General features: G+C 40.2%; 1 protein-coding gene across 2 annotated transcripts in view; it reads left to right on the top strand.

The window, feature by feature from the left end:
• scube3 (signal peptide, CUB domain, EGF-like 3) overlaps nucleotides 1–16192 on the top strand; it is a 75067-nt gene that overhangs the window by 49553 nt on the left and 9322 nt on the right. Inside the window, exons 7-10 of one of the 2 annotated variants that reach the window (XM_085345633.1) lie at nucleotides 384–431; nucleotides 7476–7592; nucleotides 8989–9111; nucleotides 13062–13178. In XM_085345633.1, coding sequence (XP_085201759.1) covers nucleotides 384–431; nucleotides 7476–7592; nucleotides 8989–9111; nucleotides 13062–13178 — 405 coding nt within the window. The remainder of the gene's footprint in view (nucleotides 1–383; nucleotides 432–7475; nucleotides 7593–8988; nucleotides 9112–13061; nucleotides 13179–16192) is intronic. The other variant, XM_085345634.1, reaches the window with a different exon arrangement.

Genomic DNA, 16192 nt, shown 5'->3' on the forward strand with positions numbered 1-16192 from the left:
ATGACTGGTGTAGATTTGTGCTCATATTACAGAAATAACTCAACAGTCATAGAGATTTAAGACACATTTTTCAGGATAAAATGATCTTCTGTACAGTTTGGGCCATAATACAGTTGATACGATGTAGCCTAAACCAGACATAAGAAGGTGAGGAACCTATCGAAATCTTTCAGATTACCCTCTGTATTAAAAAATGACAGAATGACACTCGGTGCATTAAAATGTGACATTAATGGGTCTTAACAAAGTGTCAGTATGTGACGAGTCAGGAGTGAGAACTGCTTGGTGTAAGACACAAATCCTTTGTGGTTTAAATGTACATAGAACTAAAGTGGTGTTTTAACTGTGTGTGTGTGTGCATGCGTGTGTGTACGTGCATGCAGGGGAGAGGAGTGTCCAGTCCCAGGCAGCCCCACAGCTGTTCCCTAATGGTAAATATGTGCTCCTCTGACTCCTCTCTCTCTGGGGGTATGTAGGTGTGGTGAATAGTGGAGGCTAACCTAGAAGACACTGATCAGGCCCTTCCCCTTACCACATCGTCCCTTTGACCCTTGACCTAATCACCTTCCTCTCCTTTCTGTGAATGCCCTCTCAATAACACCCACTGCCTGTGTCAAACCACTCCTTTTCAAAACACAGCTGCAAACAGGGAGCCACTGACCAGCAGTACGAGCAAGATACAAAATTATAGAGATACAGAAAGGTGGTTAATATTTGCCACCTTCCAGTATTGTAGCTTTTGCTCTGCTATATTTATCTGATGCTTCCAACAACTGATATGCTTATAAATTATGAGGCGCTACAATCGGGAAATTTCCCCTCGGTAATTCTCAAATGGTTTCATTAAGAAGTTAATAACCGGCAGATTTTCTATTTCCTTTTTATACCAAAATGAAAACCCATATAATGCTGCTTTTGGGTGAAGCAAAACATTCTCCATGAAGCAGCATTCTCGATGAAATGTTAATCATCTAATTATATCTAACCTAATTATATAGTATATGATGATAAATCACACATGGGGACAATTTTTTTCCATATAATCAGTAACTTAAAGTCTAGAGTACAGAGTTTGGGGAATTCTAACAAGCCTGAAAGGCAATATTTGGTATGATCACATTTATTCTCTGAAGCAAGCCATCTTTAATTTCTTTAAGTAGTCTTTAAGGATAATTTTCCAGGCTTCGTTAAAGATGTTCAAAGCGTTTCTATGGATGTTGGCTGCCTTTTGCTCAGTTTTCTGTGAAGATGATCCCATAATGTTGAGGTCCGGCCTCTAGAGAGGCCAATCCATAATTGATTGTATTCACCTGTGGGTTTCCCCCCCCCCCTCTCCCAGTATGCTTTTACTGCACTGGCAGTGTGTTTGGGATCAATGACAGGCTGAAAAATTAAGACAGATGACAATGTTGCAAGGTAACACAGCTGCAACCACCCTGTTTTAAAGATGGCTGCAACGCGCTGTTGTATCTCTTTCTGGGGGGGTGGCAAAAATACTATTTGTGTACCTAATTGGACATACAGTCAGCCTTTCTCCCTTTTTGCCTTCCTTACGAATGGCTTCTTGACAGTTAGCCTTCCACTGAAACCATTTTTGATGAGACGTCAGTGAACAGTAGAAGGATCAGCTGAAGTGCCAACTGCATCTTGGGTATAGGTGTTTGATAATCCCCCTGTTGGTGCAAAAATACTATTTTACACCTGTCAAACTAAGTTATCTGTGGCATTTTAAAAAAAAATAGCAAATTGTATGTTTTTGTGACAGGCTGCTAGGAATAATAAGCAATAGCAGCCTAATAATAAATGAAAATACAATGTAAAATTGTGTCTTCGCTAATTTTTCTGTGATGTGTAGACACAACACTGGTTTATTCCTTTGATCGCTTGCCTTTTTATTCTTGAATAATTCATAGGTCGGTGTTTAAGTGGCCTAACAAACAGCCAAAAATAAAAATTCCTCTGAAAATGGTTAGGTACAAGAACTGGAGTGAGTATGAGTTCAAAAGCAGTCAATCTCCAAAGGCAAACTTTGAAAGGCCTTCAGAAAGAGTGAACTACTTATTCGTTCACAGTACTGTACCAGCACAAATGCAAGTAGTCTTTTTTTAAAACTCCAAAACATCAAGAGCACAGACCAAAGACTTTGTCTTTATTTGTATTTTAATGTGAGTGAAATTAAGCTTGCAATTTTTCCAAACACTCAGCTTTGGTGTTCCCGAACTCCATCACCACGGCCTATTAGGGAGCCAATAACGTGTCCGTGATTCAGCACTGCTTCATACAAAAGATAAAACACAGAACACTCCCCAACTTGATTTTTCATACACATGTAAACTTGTGTCTAAAATTGCTGAAAATGATCAATTGCAGTGTTTCTTTTTCTACGTTGTGGCCAAAAGTAATTTGTTCCACTACATTTGCTGTAAAATGAACAATGGAACACGTGTCGAGGGGAAAGCAGGCAATCGGTATTGTACCTTGATAATATCACTAATGCAATTCATCCCAATTTTCGGGACGAGCTGTGTTTTAATACAAATGCAGGCAAGGATGCCAGGAAAAATAAACTCATAAATCTGTGAAGACATATCAAACCTTGATACATCAAAGAGATTTACGATTTAATTACACCATGTAAGAAACTGAGGGAGAAGGCTTGTTCTCAGAGGAGTAGGAGCCCGTTCAAGGTAAGAAGCAAACCGGGAGTGTTTTAAGTTACTAGTTGTTGCTGTTGTATGTACACGAACACAGAGTTCCTCACACTCTCCAGTATAACAGTCTGACCTATATTAAGATATTTGTGTCCCAGTTTCAGGGTTCTTTCTTTTCTTGAAATGGAGACATACGCAGCCAGAAACATATTTTTGCATGCTGCTTAAAAGGTTTGTCTCCTAATTTTCTCTGTTACTGTACCACTTTGTGGTTGCAAATCCAGAACTTTCTCGAGACGCCAGAACTTTTACAGCCTTAGTTTTATTTTCTTATTGTGGGCTTTATTTTACTGAGAGAGCGCTCCCCTAATGTGAGAAACCCTGTACCATGTGAGTAACTTTCCTCTGGCTGCATGGTTTTCTGCTTGTTCGTCCACCTGACAATCAGCGATCAACACCAAAGCGGGCTTCGCCTTGTGCGTTTTGCTAAATTCTATCCCCTCATCCTTTGATGTCTTTTGTTTGCAGTCGTCATAAATGTCTGATGACAAGCTGATGTAACTGAAGACGTGCTACAGCTAAAATCATGTGGCTTCTGTTAAAAGCTTGTGTACACTGGCTGAAGCTCTCTGTATGAGATATAATACAGAGGCCCAGCATCAGAGCAAACACCCTGCAGATTATAATGAAGGATATTTAGAAAAGTCAGCCCACTGTTACTGTAATTGCCTCTCCCAGCCCAGCGCACTGTAGATGTGGCTGGTGTGCATCCAAATCACACAAACCGACAAACATACCAGAGTGCGCGTCTCTCCCCTCTCTTCACAAAAACCATAATGTCAAAAATATTTCTTTGCTCTCTTAACACATGATCATTACAGTTTGGTGAAATGGCCGCCTGACTAAGCGTTTTGGAGGCATGTCCTGACAGCGTCTTGTCGTCTCGTCTGCCAACCGTCTCTGCTCGCACTTTGCAATTATGCGAACCCACAGTGTTACACGCGCAAGTCTGGGTTGTGACTGGGGTATCGTATCGTGAGCCATCATTCTCCTGCAGAGGATCAGAGGCAGCATCGCTCTGATTTACTGACTACAAAGAGAAGACATAGTAATGGAAACGCATTCAAAAAGAAATTCCACCTCAGTCTTATTTAAGAAAAATAAATTGTTATAAAGATTTATAAGAATTCTTTCATTTCGTTCTTAGGTTCAGGTTCACGTTGCCTCATTTGTAGTCCTAAGTAGATCTGGCCTGCAGTAAGTGAGTCATCCATCCTCGAATAAATAAATATAAATAAATATATATATATATATATATATATAACTAAGATGATGGGCAACAGATAAGCGTAACTCAACATAAAGAGAGATGAAGAAATGATAATGGAGAATTTACACAGCATCAGGTAGATGGCAAAACCATTTTTTTTTCTTCTTCTTCTCTGAATGATGGCTAATTAGAAACTGAAACTCTATATAAAGGGTGCAAGTCATCAAGTAAAATCAAACCAGCCAGCTGCTGTAATCTATCCATACCAGGGTTGCTGGGTTCAGCTGTGGCTCACCAATAAGCCTGTTAGACCATTTAACAGTTTTACTGAGTGAGTTTCTGTTCTTTAAAGATAAATATCCAAACCACGAGACCAAGAAAAGATGGTTTGGTCTCAGTGAAAGCATGATAACATGAAATGGTTGTTGTTTTGTCAAAAGTTTATCGAAGTTTCTTCAAACATGACGGATGCTGGTGCCCGTTTTAACACATAACTCCACAGTTTGCTTCAAAGTTCAGTCTTTATAAGACTGAATGCATTCTCCAGTCTGTTTCTAAATGGACCTGATCTCTTTTGTACGTACATTTTCTTAAATCAGTGATCATTTCTTTTGATTTAAATACGTCTAATTGAAGGTAGGATTTGTCTGACCCTTTAACAAACTCATCATGGCTGCTCTCATTATCCTGGGGCGGACTAAAGATAACAGAGCCATCTGCATACTTTAAAATGGTTCTGTTTTCAGACAAGATAAATGATAAAGGTGAAAGCGCACATCCCAGCGGGGAGCCAGTCGAGGAGCAGACCTGATTGGCTACGCTCGGCTCTGCTCTTCCAGGATAAACTATTGAGACAAGTGGAATAGTCAAGAAGTCAAAAATCCAACCCATGAGACTGAAAACTGTTTTATAAGCCTTTTGATTAAAATATGAGGCTGAATCTTGTCGACAGAAGTACCTTTCCCTCTAAATGTTTTAGCAGTTAAGTTCAACAGGTTTACCGTGGCATCTTCTATTCCTCTATATGGCTTCTAAGCGAACAGGGGATCCAGGCACATGCTTGGTCTTCTTTAAAATCTCTGACTTGCCAGAGAGTGATTGGCAAAGCAATCTTCAAGTCCTTCTAAATGATGGAGAGAATTTGGATGAAAAAGCCTAATCGGTTTTTTTATTACCGCTCACGTGAAAGTAAACAATTACACCACAATGTTGGAGACGATGCAGGCAAAGGGATTTTTATTTTTTATTTTTTGGTCAAGCATAAAACTACAGCTGTTCTGGGATAACATTCTTCTCATTTTTGAGCATGTATTTGTATATTCTTAATAATCCCAGAGTAATGTTTTTGTTTCTGACCGATACTTGCTATGATCGAAGGAAGGGTATACCTCTCCTCAAAGTTTTGACTGTTGCATGTAAAAGGGCCGTAACAGGAAACTGGCAAAAATGTGATGCTCCGAGGACAGATCAGTGGCTGGAAACAGTAGAAGAAATGCATTCCACTGGAAAAACTGACTAAAGAAGGAAACCCATAGGACGATGTAATAATGGACAAAATGGTATGTCAATAAGTCAAAATCTGCCAAAGGGCAAATTTTTTATAAAAGTCTAACCCTATTAGACCTCAGTACTACTGTATAAACATTTATTTACCTTGGCAGATGGCTTCTTTTTCCTGGTCTCACCAAGTGCTTGCTGAATGGTTAATGTGTAAAATATTGAAAGATTTCTTGTAAAGTGATCTGAGATGACTAATGTTAGGATTTGGTGCTCTATAAATTGAATTAAATTAAATCTTAAATGTGATTCAGTAATGTCATTTACATAGGAAAAGCAAATACTAATCAAAGTTTGGTATTTTTAGCAGACGTTATTATGTTGCAGAATGTACTGAAGTGAGCAGTGGTGAGTTTTATTGGTTACATTTTCATCTTTTACACGACTCCGCTCCAAAAACTATGACAAAAACACATGTAGGGTTTTGTATTGGGTAGAGGGCTTACTTGACAAGGATTATAGCAAAATTATTTGTCATCCAAGAAACCCTGTAGCAGACTTCATGTCAGCATACAGTACAGCAACAGGCAGATGTTGAAGCCAGCAAGCAGGCTGAAGAATAGACTATATATAGTCAGGTTTATATAATGAGTCACAAGTATAGCTAAATGTCAACCATCCTTTATAATGGTGTTTAGCATTTAGACCTAGTCATTTCAATGTCAAAATTCTTATTTTTTTTTAAACCTTGTTTTTATGGCTTCATCTGAACTGACATTTATTCCAAGCTTGTCCTAGTATATTGATACAGCGTGTCTAGCCTTGAGCGATGGCATTCACTTGTGTGTTGTGTGTTTTTTCCAAGAAACGGCTGTAAAACACTAAATTACATCACTTTTAGCACCTGTTTTGCTTTGATGCATCATTCTAGTCTCTAACTGAGATTTTAATTTGAGAGAAGTTTGATTATGGCTGTTGCAGTTTATATTGAGGGAGTTTTTTAATTTTAGAACTGACAAGGGTAAGTGTTTCCCAAAGGGTTGCTTGTTCTTCATTTAACAAAATAAGAAATAACAGCTACATTCCCTTTTTAGTGGCGTGTGTTAGCTGCCATCGTCTTACCAGCGTGAAGTCCTAGACTATTCCAGCTGTGCTGGGCTGCCAGCCAACATCCCACTGCCCATTAAAAAGAAGTGATGAGATGTGTACATGACTGGTTTCTTTACAGAAAGTTAAAGTGATAGCTGTTGTTTTATTATTTTTTTGTTGTTGTTCTGAAGTGTGTGAGCCCATCTATAAGGATGCCAAAAGTAGTAGGCATCCACTGATCTTGGATGTTAGAGCGACTCTGTCTTGTACGGTTACTTAAAATTAAAGTCTGTGTGAAATTTGTCACTGTCTAGAGAAAAGACCTCAGCTATCCTGTCCTTACTGACTACCTGCCTTTTTCAAATCAGCCTAGCCAACATAGGGACCGGGGAGCTGAAATTGCTTTTTTATCCCCAAAATGCCTGGAAGGTTTTGTCAAAACCAGGAAGGAACTGGTGGTTTCGTCCACATGTGTCTGCAAATGAAAATTCTCCCTTTATAATGGAGGGGAGACATTTCCTACAGTACAAAAGGATTTTTGGAGGTCATAATTTGCTTTTACCAAAGAGAAACAAACCTTCTCACATACCTCACACATGCACAGACAGACACAACAAGTGAAGTTCCCATGTTTGGCTGTGTTAGCTATATTTCCTAATGACTTGTCTCCTTTCATTATTGACAAACTCTTTGTTTCTCTGACTGGTAATCTCTTTCATTGGCTGCATTCATTACTGTTTCTATCTTTACTCTCTTTTTTTCCTCTCTACCACTCAACACTTGATCAGCATGCTGCTCTTGGCCTGTTCACAAAAGTAATGGTGTATATAATGGTGTTTCTTGTAGTTTTTGCAGTTGCACCAGTATGCATGTCTGCTGTTTCAATTGGAAGAAATAAGTAGGTCACAACTGAATCTACTTTGTATTTTCTGTGGGGTTTATCTAACTGAATGCGTGTTTCCCTGCAGAGACCTGTGCAGTGAACAATGGCGGCTGTGATAGCACATGTCATGATTCAGTGACAGGAGTCCGCTGCAGCTGTCCTGTTGGCTTCACTCTGCAGCCAGACCGCAAGACTTGCAAAGGTATTCCCACCCATCGCCCATGGATGCAGGCAGCATTCAAGCTGCACCTGTCCAGCTCTCACTATTCTCCTGCTTGTCATTTTTCCAGCTTCTCTCTCCACATGCAGCCAACAGGAATGATTAAATAGTTATTCACTCCTACCCAAGTTAGAACCCCTTGTAACTTGCCAGTTAGATTTTCTGCAGAAACCACATTTTCTTTTGCAACTACAAGTTATTTTGTCTGTATCCATACAGGTGTCACAGATCTATCACTACCTTCTGCTTTTCAACAACATATTTTAAGAAATATTTTGTCATGGCACCAGCTTTCCCGACAGTTTTCTTCTGCACTGCCATCTTTGTGAGTGTTGGCAGAGCATCCTCAACTCAAGCAACCTGCATAATTTTGCTGTTTTTTTTTTTTTGTTTGTTTTTTTTGTGTGTGTGTGTGGTTTTTTCTTCGTGCAATCTCTAATCCTCTCCGAATGTTATGTGGAATTATCGAGACTTGGGGAAAACAAACATTGGATGTAGGTGAACAAAAGCAGGATAGCAGTGTGTCAGTGTGCTTACAGTGTTAGACTAACAACTCTAATAAAAATACATTGGCTTGTATTCGTTTAGTTTGAGAGGAAACAAGAGGAAAATGAACACAGGCAGCACTGGCACAAGAAGACAGACGCTCGCTTCGGGCCAGGCACTTCTGAGGAGTTGAGACAAAGATGAAGCAAGGATGGGATTATTTAATTCCATCTCTCATGCATTTATTTTAACCAGATGATGAAGACTCCCTCAAGAGACAGATGCCTCATTTGTGATGATGATTCAGAATTAATCAGAGCTGGTGCCAAACTTGCCAAGGCAGAGCACCATGAAAAGCAGGGATCAGCACATGACATATCGATTCAGTATTGGCTACAGAAATAAAGAGCAGAATAATCGGAAGGAGATGGACAATGATGATTTAGAGGCCTTACTGCTTCGGGGCTTTACTGTGTGAGAGCTGCACTCCATTAAAGTCACACGCAAGCTGATTTTTAGCCTATCCGAGGACCAGCAAGGAAACCCCTGAAGCTTATTTCCACAGAAATGACTGTCCTGTTTTGCACTGTTAGTCCAAGCTGCCTCATTTACATACATCTCCAACATACTATTCAGATTTAAGAACTTTTTTAAAGCCGTTCGTGTGTGTGTGTATTTTCTTATAAGCCCAGAAAACTGATAAATGATGATGTTTCTATTTGTCTGCTGAGTGTGTAAATAGGCCACTCTGTGCTAACGCATCTTCAGGTTTTTCCTACTTCCAAGTGACAAAAAAATTGCATGCTGTAGGTTTAAGTTCAGCGCTCTCTCATTTGCAGCTGCGATGAGTGATTTGATGTATCCGCTCCTCGTTATGGTTTTCTGTTCACAGACATTGACGAGTGCCGTCTGAACAATGGGGGGTGTGATCATGTGTGTCGAAACACAGTGGGTAGCTTTGAGTGCAGCTGCAAGAAAGGCTACAAGCTGCTAACCAATGAGAGAACTTGCCAAGGTACGTAGCCCGTTTCGTTGCCATTTGCCACTTAAATAAACAAACTGTCTCTACTTACTCCTACTCCAAAGCTTCTGCTAAACACTCTTTGTCTCATAGACTGAGATTTTTTGCATTAAATGACAACTACGACAAAGAGCAGTTGCCTCCCGATGCCACAAAAATATGCGCTCGGAGATTTCTGTCCTTCAGAGAAGCCAAACCAGGCCTCTCTGGCATGTTTGTCCCTTATATTTAGTGGTAGCTGCTGCTCAGCAGGACCTGGGAGAACTAGTACAGAACAAATAAGAATTTGCAATGGCTGAACACAGGTGTAGGAAATTAGGGGCTCCAACTCTTAAATCTCTGGTTCTTGGATGAATAAAGCCACCACAGAAAAATACGCTGAAAAAAGACAGACAGCTTGCAACAATGGAGCCAAATCCAGCCTCTCTCCAAGTGAAAAACAGATGACATGCTATTTTTCCTTTCTTTGTATTTATTGATGTGGTCAATCAATATTCAGCCTGGTACACATCAACGTCATGCAATTGGTTCAGAATTGCTGCACTGAATCACACCACTCTAACACGGTACACAAGCATCGTGTGCGTTTGATGAAAACGTACTCTCTGTCGCCGTTCTTTGCAGCCACTCTCTTCTCTCTTTAAATCTATTTTCGGTGGATGCCTTTCTTTCATTATTTGTCGCCAAACAATGCAAAGTTTATTTTGCCAGAATAACACAGATAACTGAGAAAATGCGGTCTGTGCATGTCGGAATGTAAATCACAGCTTGTTTTATGTGGCACCATGCCTTAACCTACTCAGCCGTGTGCTGTTTTGGGCCAGGGAGTCAACTTTGGAACAGGGTTGTTCTTGTTTAGCGCTGTGTGTTTTGTCTGGTGAGAAGGGCTGTGATAAAGCTCGCCTGCTGTTGAGTGAGGTATTGCCATGCTTGCATACTCCACACTATTGAGTCACTTGCCTGCTACTCGTCTTGTCATTCCTATCGTGTTTTCTCATTTTTGGAAGGGGATCGGGGCAAAATAAAAGCTGAGTGCCTCTTAGTAAAGGTTAAAGTTGATCTTCTTTATTTGCCCTTTTGTTCATGTAGCTCCTTTGTGCTTGTCTTAGTTTTTTTTTTTTTACCCTTCATGTTGGAATGTAGATGTGTGGTTAAAGGGGCATACTGCTTATTTAGTATTACTTCCAGACTCTTGTTTGTCTCGCAAGAGACCTATTTTGGGAAAAAAAGAGTGATTAAAATCAAAACAGCTGAGGTCCACAGATCTGTAATTTTAGTCTTTCATGTGGGGTGTGCTCCAAAAGCAAAAAAAAAATCCATCCTACATTTCCCATAATGCAGTAATGCATTTACAAGGGTCATAAGGTTCATATTGTCAGTTGTAAAGGTTAATATGACTTCTCTAGCTCTGTAGAAGACGTTGTGCTGTTTTCATCACCTTTGTGTGCGAGATGTGGAGTAGGTCTCTAAATTTTTTGGACATAGCTTGGGGTCTAACAGGTATTACTTTGACTAAACAGCCAGGAGTAATCCTATCATCGAGCTCACTAAAGTGCATATAGAGTATAAATCCTGAAGTGAAAGACTAAGAAGATTAGGTGCACCTGCAGTAAATTTACAGCCATCCTTCTCCTGGTTTTGCTAATAGTTGCTGGTGCTTCGTTGCGTGTCACTGTGTTCTCTGGTATCAGTTACTCTTAGACATTTGCAGTCACCGTGAGGTGTTGAGATGTGTAAACTGAACTCTTGGTTTATCTTGGTTTAAACAGTCGTGGTGTTTCCCTGCTTTCAGTGGACCATGGTCCCTAAGTCAGGATGGGGCATGTCTGCTGAGCCCCTGTCAGCATTCCACCACCCACAACACCCTCCAGAATCTCCTCCTCCTCCTCTTCTCACTCGTGATCCACATGAGGGCACTCAGATGTTCATCAGACCTTGTGTTTTCTCCAGAGGGAACATCAGTGATGGAGGCCTTATCTGTCCTGGATAAACAATAGTTGCCAGTGTTTTCATTGCAGTCGATCTCATTTGCCGTTTTATTTTGAGTAAGGTTCAAGGTTAAAGTGATGTGAGACTGCATAAAGGAAGTTAGTGACAGGAGCTCTGAGTTGCGATTCTCATCTGCATTCAGTGTGACTGCTATCCCCCTGCACGTACATCACCTCATGATGTCGTCTTTGCACTCCCACTGCATACTTCACCTTAACTGTCTTGTAAATAAGGGTTGTGGGAGTCCCAGATGTCTTAACACTTATGCTCTGTAGCATGATATCACACAAAACGGTGTAATGATAAGTTGCAGATTGACTTCTGGCGTCACTGGTTGCAGCATATTTTAAGGATAAACTCAGTCACCACGCCTAACTCCTAGAGGGTTTTAGACTTTTTATTTAAAAGTGCGCTTGAGTCGAGTTTATCCTTAACACTCCAAAAACAATCACTTTTGCAATGCCTCTTCCAGCGTGTGCCAACCCACGCTTCACTCATCTATCATTGCTTTTATGAATCTCCAGAGGCCTCCGCAGGAGACAAATGGCAAGAACTGTATGAGCTTGTTGTCATTTTTTTTTTTTAATACTTGGTTTGTGGTAAAAAAAAATTATGTTCTAGAAGATTTATTTTGTAAAAGATAAGCTGCACCAATTATACATTTTGGTGTTTTTCCAGCTTTAAAACATCAGCTTGTACGTTTCCTTCAAAGCTTGTGTACAGCTTTGTAAACTGATATCTTAATAAGCTATTAATCTCAGAACATTTTTATCTTTTGGTTGCTCTTACAACATGCCTGCCAAATATTAACCTCAGTGATCCTCATATGGTTTATCTGTCTAGTTTGGATTATGCCCAGTGCGCAAATGTCAATGTTTTATTTTTATTTTTTCAAAAAGCATGCAAGATTTGAGCAGATATTTATCAGTCTGTCTTCCTGCGTTCTTTAAGCCAGCATATCATTTAACCAAACATACTTAATTGCTGTGAAATACCTGTGACCTCCGTTTAATGGCAGCGTGTGCTTCCTCATAACCCAGAGGAGGTTCAGATGTAGCTGATGAAAGCATGATATTCCTGGGAAAGTCCTGAGAAACCTTTGTTTTATTTGCCAAGTTGATCCAGCAAAGTTGTAGCACATCCCCATTTTCCACCAGCATTTGCTGTCTGGGCTTGACAGAGATCATTACTGACATTAAGGGGAGCCTTGATCACAATAAAACCAAATGTCATCAGTCTCCTGTAGCTTCATGTGTCTGTCCTTATGGTCTTTGAGCCCATGACATTTAAGCAACTTATCAGGATCCATGTGTAAGAGAGACAGAGACAGGCAGGAAGGAGCTGATTTGATGTAGATTTGCAAGTGAAGCTGACAAGGTGAGAAAACCAGAGAAACTGAAAATCCACGTCTTCTTATCTGCACTCGTACTGTGACATGTATATCTACGTGCTATAGCAAAAAATGTGGATGTTTAAACGCACATTTACGTGTTGTCCAAGTAACAGACTGACAAGTCAAATTCTAGGACTTGTACCGACTCTGGCTCATTTAGCATGCTTAAGATGAAAGAGAAGGAAAGTGTTCCCAAGGTCCAACGTTAGCGTGGAAAAACCAACCCAAAGGCTCCTATTATCAGGTAAAGAGTGGGCTTTCTTTTGTCTCCTGCTGTGGCCACTTGTTATTTCAAAACAACTTGGACAATTTCATTTCAGTGCATCGAAATGGAAAACTGCAGGAGGTCAAGCGCTATACCATGCACCAAACAGAAGACGCCTTTCTTGGAAAATACTTTTTTTTGTGACATATTTTCTGACCCATTGCAATTCTTGACAACCAAGAAATACAATACAGAAGATGAAACGAGGACAGATCCCATTATTATTGGAGGCTTTTTGTGTGTAATTTGTTGAACTGTTTGAAAAGTTTATAACAGCATGTCTTTCTATCTACACAGATATTGACGAATGCTCTTTTGACCGTGCCTGTGACCACTTTTGTGTCAACTCTGCCGGAAGTTTCCAATGTCTTTGTCATAAGGGCTACGTCCTTTACGGACTGGCACACTGTGGAGGTGAGCCAGCATGTCTGTTTCTTCTTTGCCTTGTCTCCGGGTGTAAATCTCCTGTCTGTCACTCTTCCTCTAGAGCCAGCACTTCTGTGCTAACCTTTCATTTACTGCTCTTATGTTTGGCAGGGAAAAAAAACACTAGAAATACTAAAAATGTTATTAATTTTAACATGCCTACTGACAGCTTTAATAAAGCACTGCTGAGAGATTTTATAGATTTTACATGACTAATTTACAAAGTGTTTTATTTCTGCAGTAACTGTTATAAGACTTGCAGGAAGTTTAGCCATAGGCATTACAGTGACTGAAATGTCTGCGCAGCTTTTAGAAGAGCTGGCAAGACATTTTTACAGACACCCATTGTCCCCTGATGATGCATCCTAACAACCTTTGTGATCCTCTGACTTTCCAAGTAATGTCACAGTTTGTGGGTCTGAATGAAATGTTTCAAAATCGTTTTGTGCATTATATTTATATCCCCCTTAGGATGAATTATAATGACTTTGGATTTCATTTTGCTTTTCCTCTCATGCTACCATCAGCTACGTTTGTCCATTACTTGAACAAATGCCTTTAAACCATATTGTATTCTGACCACTTTCTAGGCTGGACTCTTATGATTTATTATTATCAGGTTGTCAGATCATCAGGACTGGAAAGAGATCATCTCCTTGGTAAAAACAGAATTGAATTTAAAATTCATCTCCTCGCATACAAAGTCTTGAATGATCATGCCCTCTCATATCTTGAAGACCTCAGATGTCTTTGTTCAAAGACTGAAGGCTTATTTGTGGTTTCTAGAGTGTTTGAAAGTAGAATGGGTGGTAGAGCCTTCAGATATTAGGCCTCTCTACTGTAGAAACAGCTCCAGTTTGGATTCGACAGACAGTCCCTCCAGTTTTAAGTTTAGACTCATAACTTTCCTTTTAGATAAAGTTTGTAGTTTGGGCTACATCAGGTGACCCTGAACCATCCCTTAGCTATGCTGCTATAGGCTTAGACTGCTGTGGGACATCTTTTCTTTTCTTTTCTTTTAAGGCACAAACTAAACTTTTTTTTAAGTGTCAATGTATAGTTACTGTTGGTGTTTACACAAGCTAAGCTCATTAATCTGGAGACAACATCCTTAAAAAATAGAAAAACAAAAAAACGTCCCTACATGCAGCTGCATTCTTGGGTAAAACTGAAGTGTATTTAAATGCTCACTCTGATGGATTACCTTTCACAAGCCAGGTTTAGACCTCTACAAGTCGATTTTAAAATGGACTGAAATGAGCTGAAACAGGTGGCTGCCTGGAAGGCAAGAACTCAATCTAAGAACTTACGCTACACTTGGCAGTCATATAAAGTGCAGACAATTTGTGCTGTACTTAATGTACTAAAACATGAAATAATATCATGGAGGTTATGGTTCTTCAAGGTGGAGTATGTCCATCAAAAATGGGCAGGTAGTTACTGTACTCTGGTGTAGAACAGATAGGAGAAACGGCCTTTGGTGTCAGAAGGAGGTGTGTGAGGGCACGTCAGATCTGCCAAGAGGCCCGCCAGAGCACATCAGGGTGTTGCCGCGATCCTTTGATGGAGCGTGTATCACCAGTTAGAATCTGCTGCTGTCTCCTGCACCTCGGGGCCTCACAGTAGTTTTGGGAGAGACATAGAGAGACGGCATATGCACTTGAAATACATAGCTTTGAAGTGACTCGTTATGTGTTTTTGTCTGTAGTTTGACAGGTCGACTGATCGGGAATGTTGCAACAGAATTGACTATACTGAGACTAGAGAGTGGTAACTTGTAGATGTTTGTGATCAGGAGGTGCAGTTAGTCAAAAACTGCATAGGAGTAACAGTTTTACATTTTTTGTGAACCACCTACTCTTTCTTTGTTTTTTTTTAATGCTTACTTTCAATGGAGTCAGAGATGTGGTGGCAGTGCTGCTGGGTTGCAATACATTGTAAGGGGTTACTTTTATTTTTATCCACCCACTGTATGTAATTCTGGAATTACATAGTCTGCTGTATTTCAGAAGAGTTTAATAGGTTCACGGGATCCATTCCACACATGGGTAGCTGTATTAGCTGTCAGCTCAGGGAATAAATGTGCCAGGATTGGATTTGTAAGGCTTTTACTCACATGATGGACTGTGATCAGGCTGCACTGAGCTGCTAAAAGGAAAGAAGATGGTCAGGCGTAAATGACTCTCTATACCATTGTATAGAGCGCAAGTGATGAATGATTTCCCCTCTTTCTTCCCCCCCCCCCCCCCCCCCCCCCCCCCTCTTTTTACCACCACCGCTGTCGGAACTGTTAGATAACCCCAGAGATTTATGGTGATCGCTGCTGTACTTTCTTCGTCCCCAGCCACAACAGTATGAGGTTATGTTATCCCCTCTGTGGTTTATCAGCGGACATTATGGCTGCCAAACAATTCAGAAATCTGGTGTTAAACAATAGACTCACCCTAAACAAACCCAATTAGGTCAGTGACCTGCTGTTAAGCATTGTGCCGAGGCATGTCAACATTCCTCCCAAGTGAGAGTATATCCAGCCATTCTCCCTCTCGGCTAGCAAAACAATCTGCTCATTTTGCTTATCTGCTTTAAAAAATAGACTCAAACTGCTCGTGACTAAATACTTTTAAAGTATTTTTGAATTTACCTAATTTGATCCAGTCAGCATTTACCGTGGCAGAAAGGCATTTTTATCCTACGAAAAACATGTTTGTACATAGATCTATGAAAAAGATCTCTAAACATCAAAAAGGGTTCCAGTTGATACCTAAATACTTAAAGGGGGCTTATTAGGCTTATTTCTAGCTCCTTAATTGTATTCCTGGGCTGTAATAGAGCAGCTTTCAATAATTAGAAGTTTAAAACAATCTTGTACTAGAACTTGGTTTAGCCCCTTAGTTCATCCACCCCTCTAAACCAAGCCAGTTTACCCTCTTTTACTAGTCAGCTTCTCTCTAAACCAGTTTTTCTTTTGCAAACCTCCAAAAAGCAGGTTGTTTACCATATGC

Source organism: Diplotaxodon limnothrissa, linkage group LG20 (genome assembly GCF_057381915.1).
Source record: "Diplotaxodon limnothrissa isolate DT_005_m linkage group LG20, D_limnothrissa_male_GT1.1, whole genome shotgun sequence".
Classification (NCBI taxonomy): domain Eukaryota; kingdom Metazoa; phylum Chordata; class Actinopteri; order Cichliformes; family Cichlidae; genus Diplotaxodon; species Diplotaxodon limnothrissa.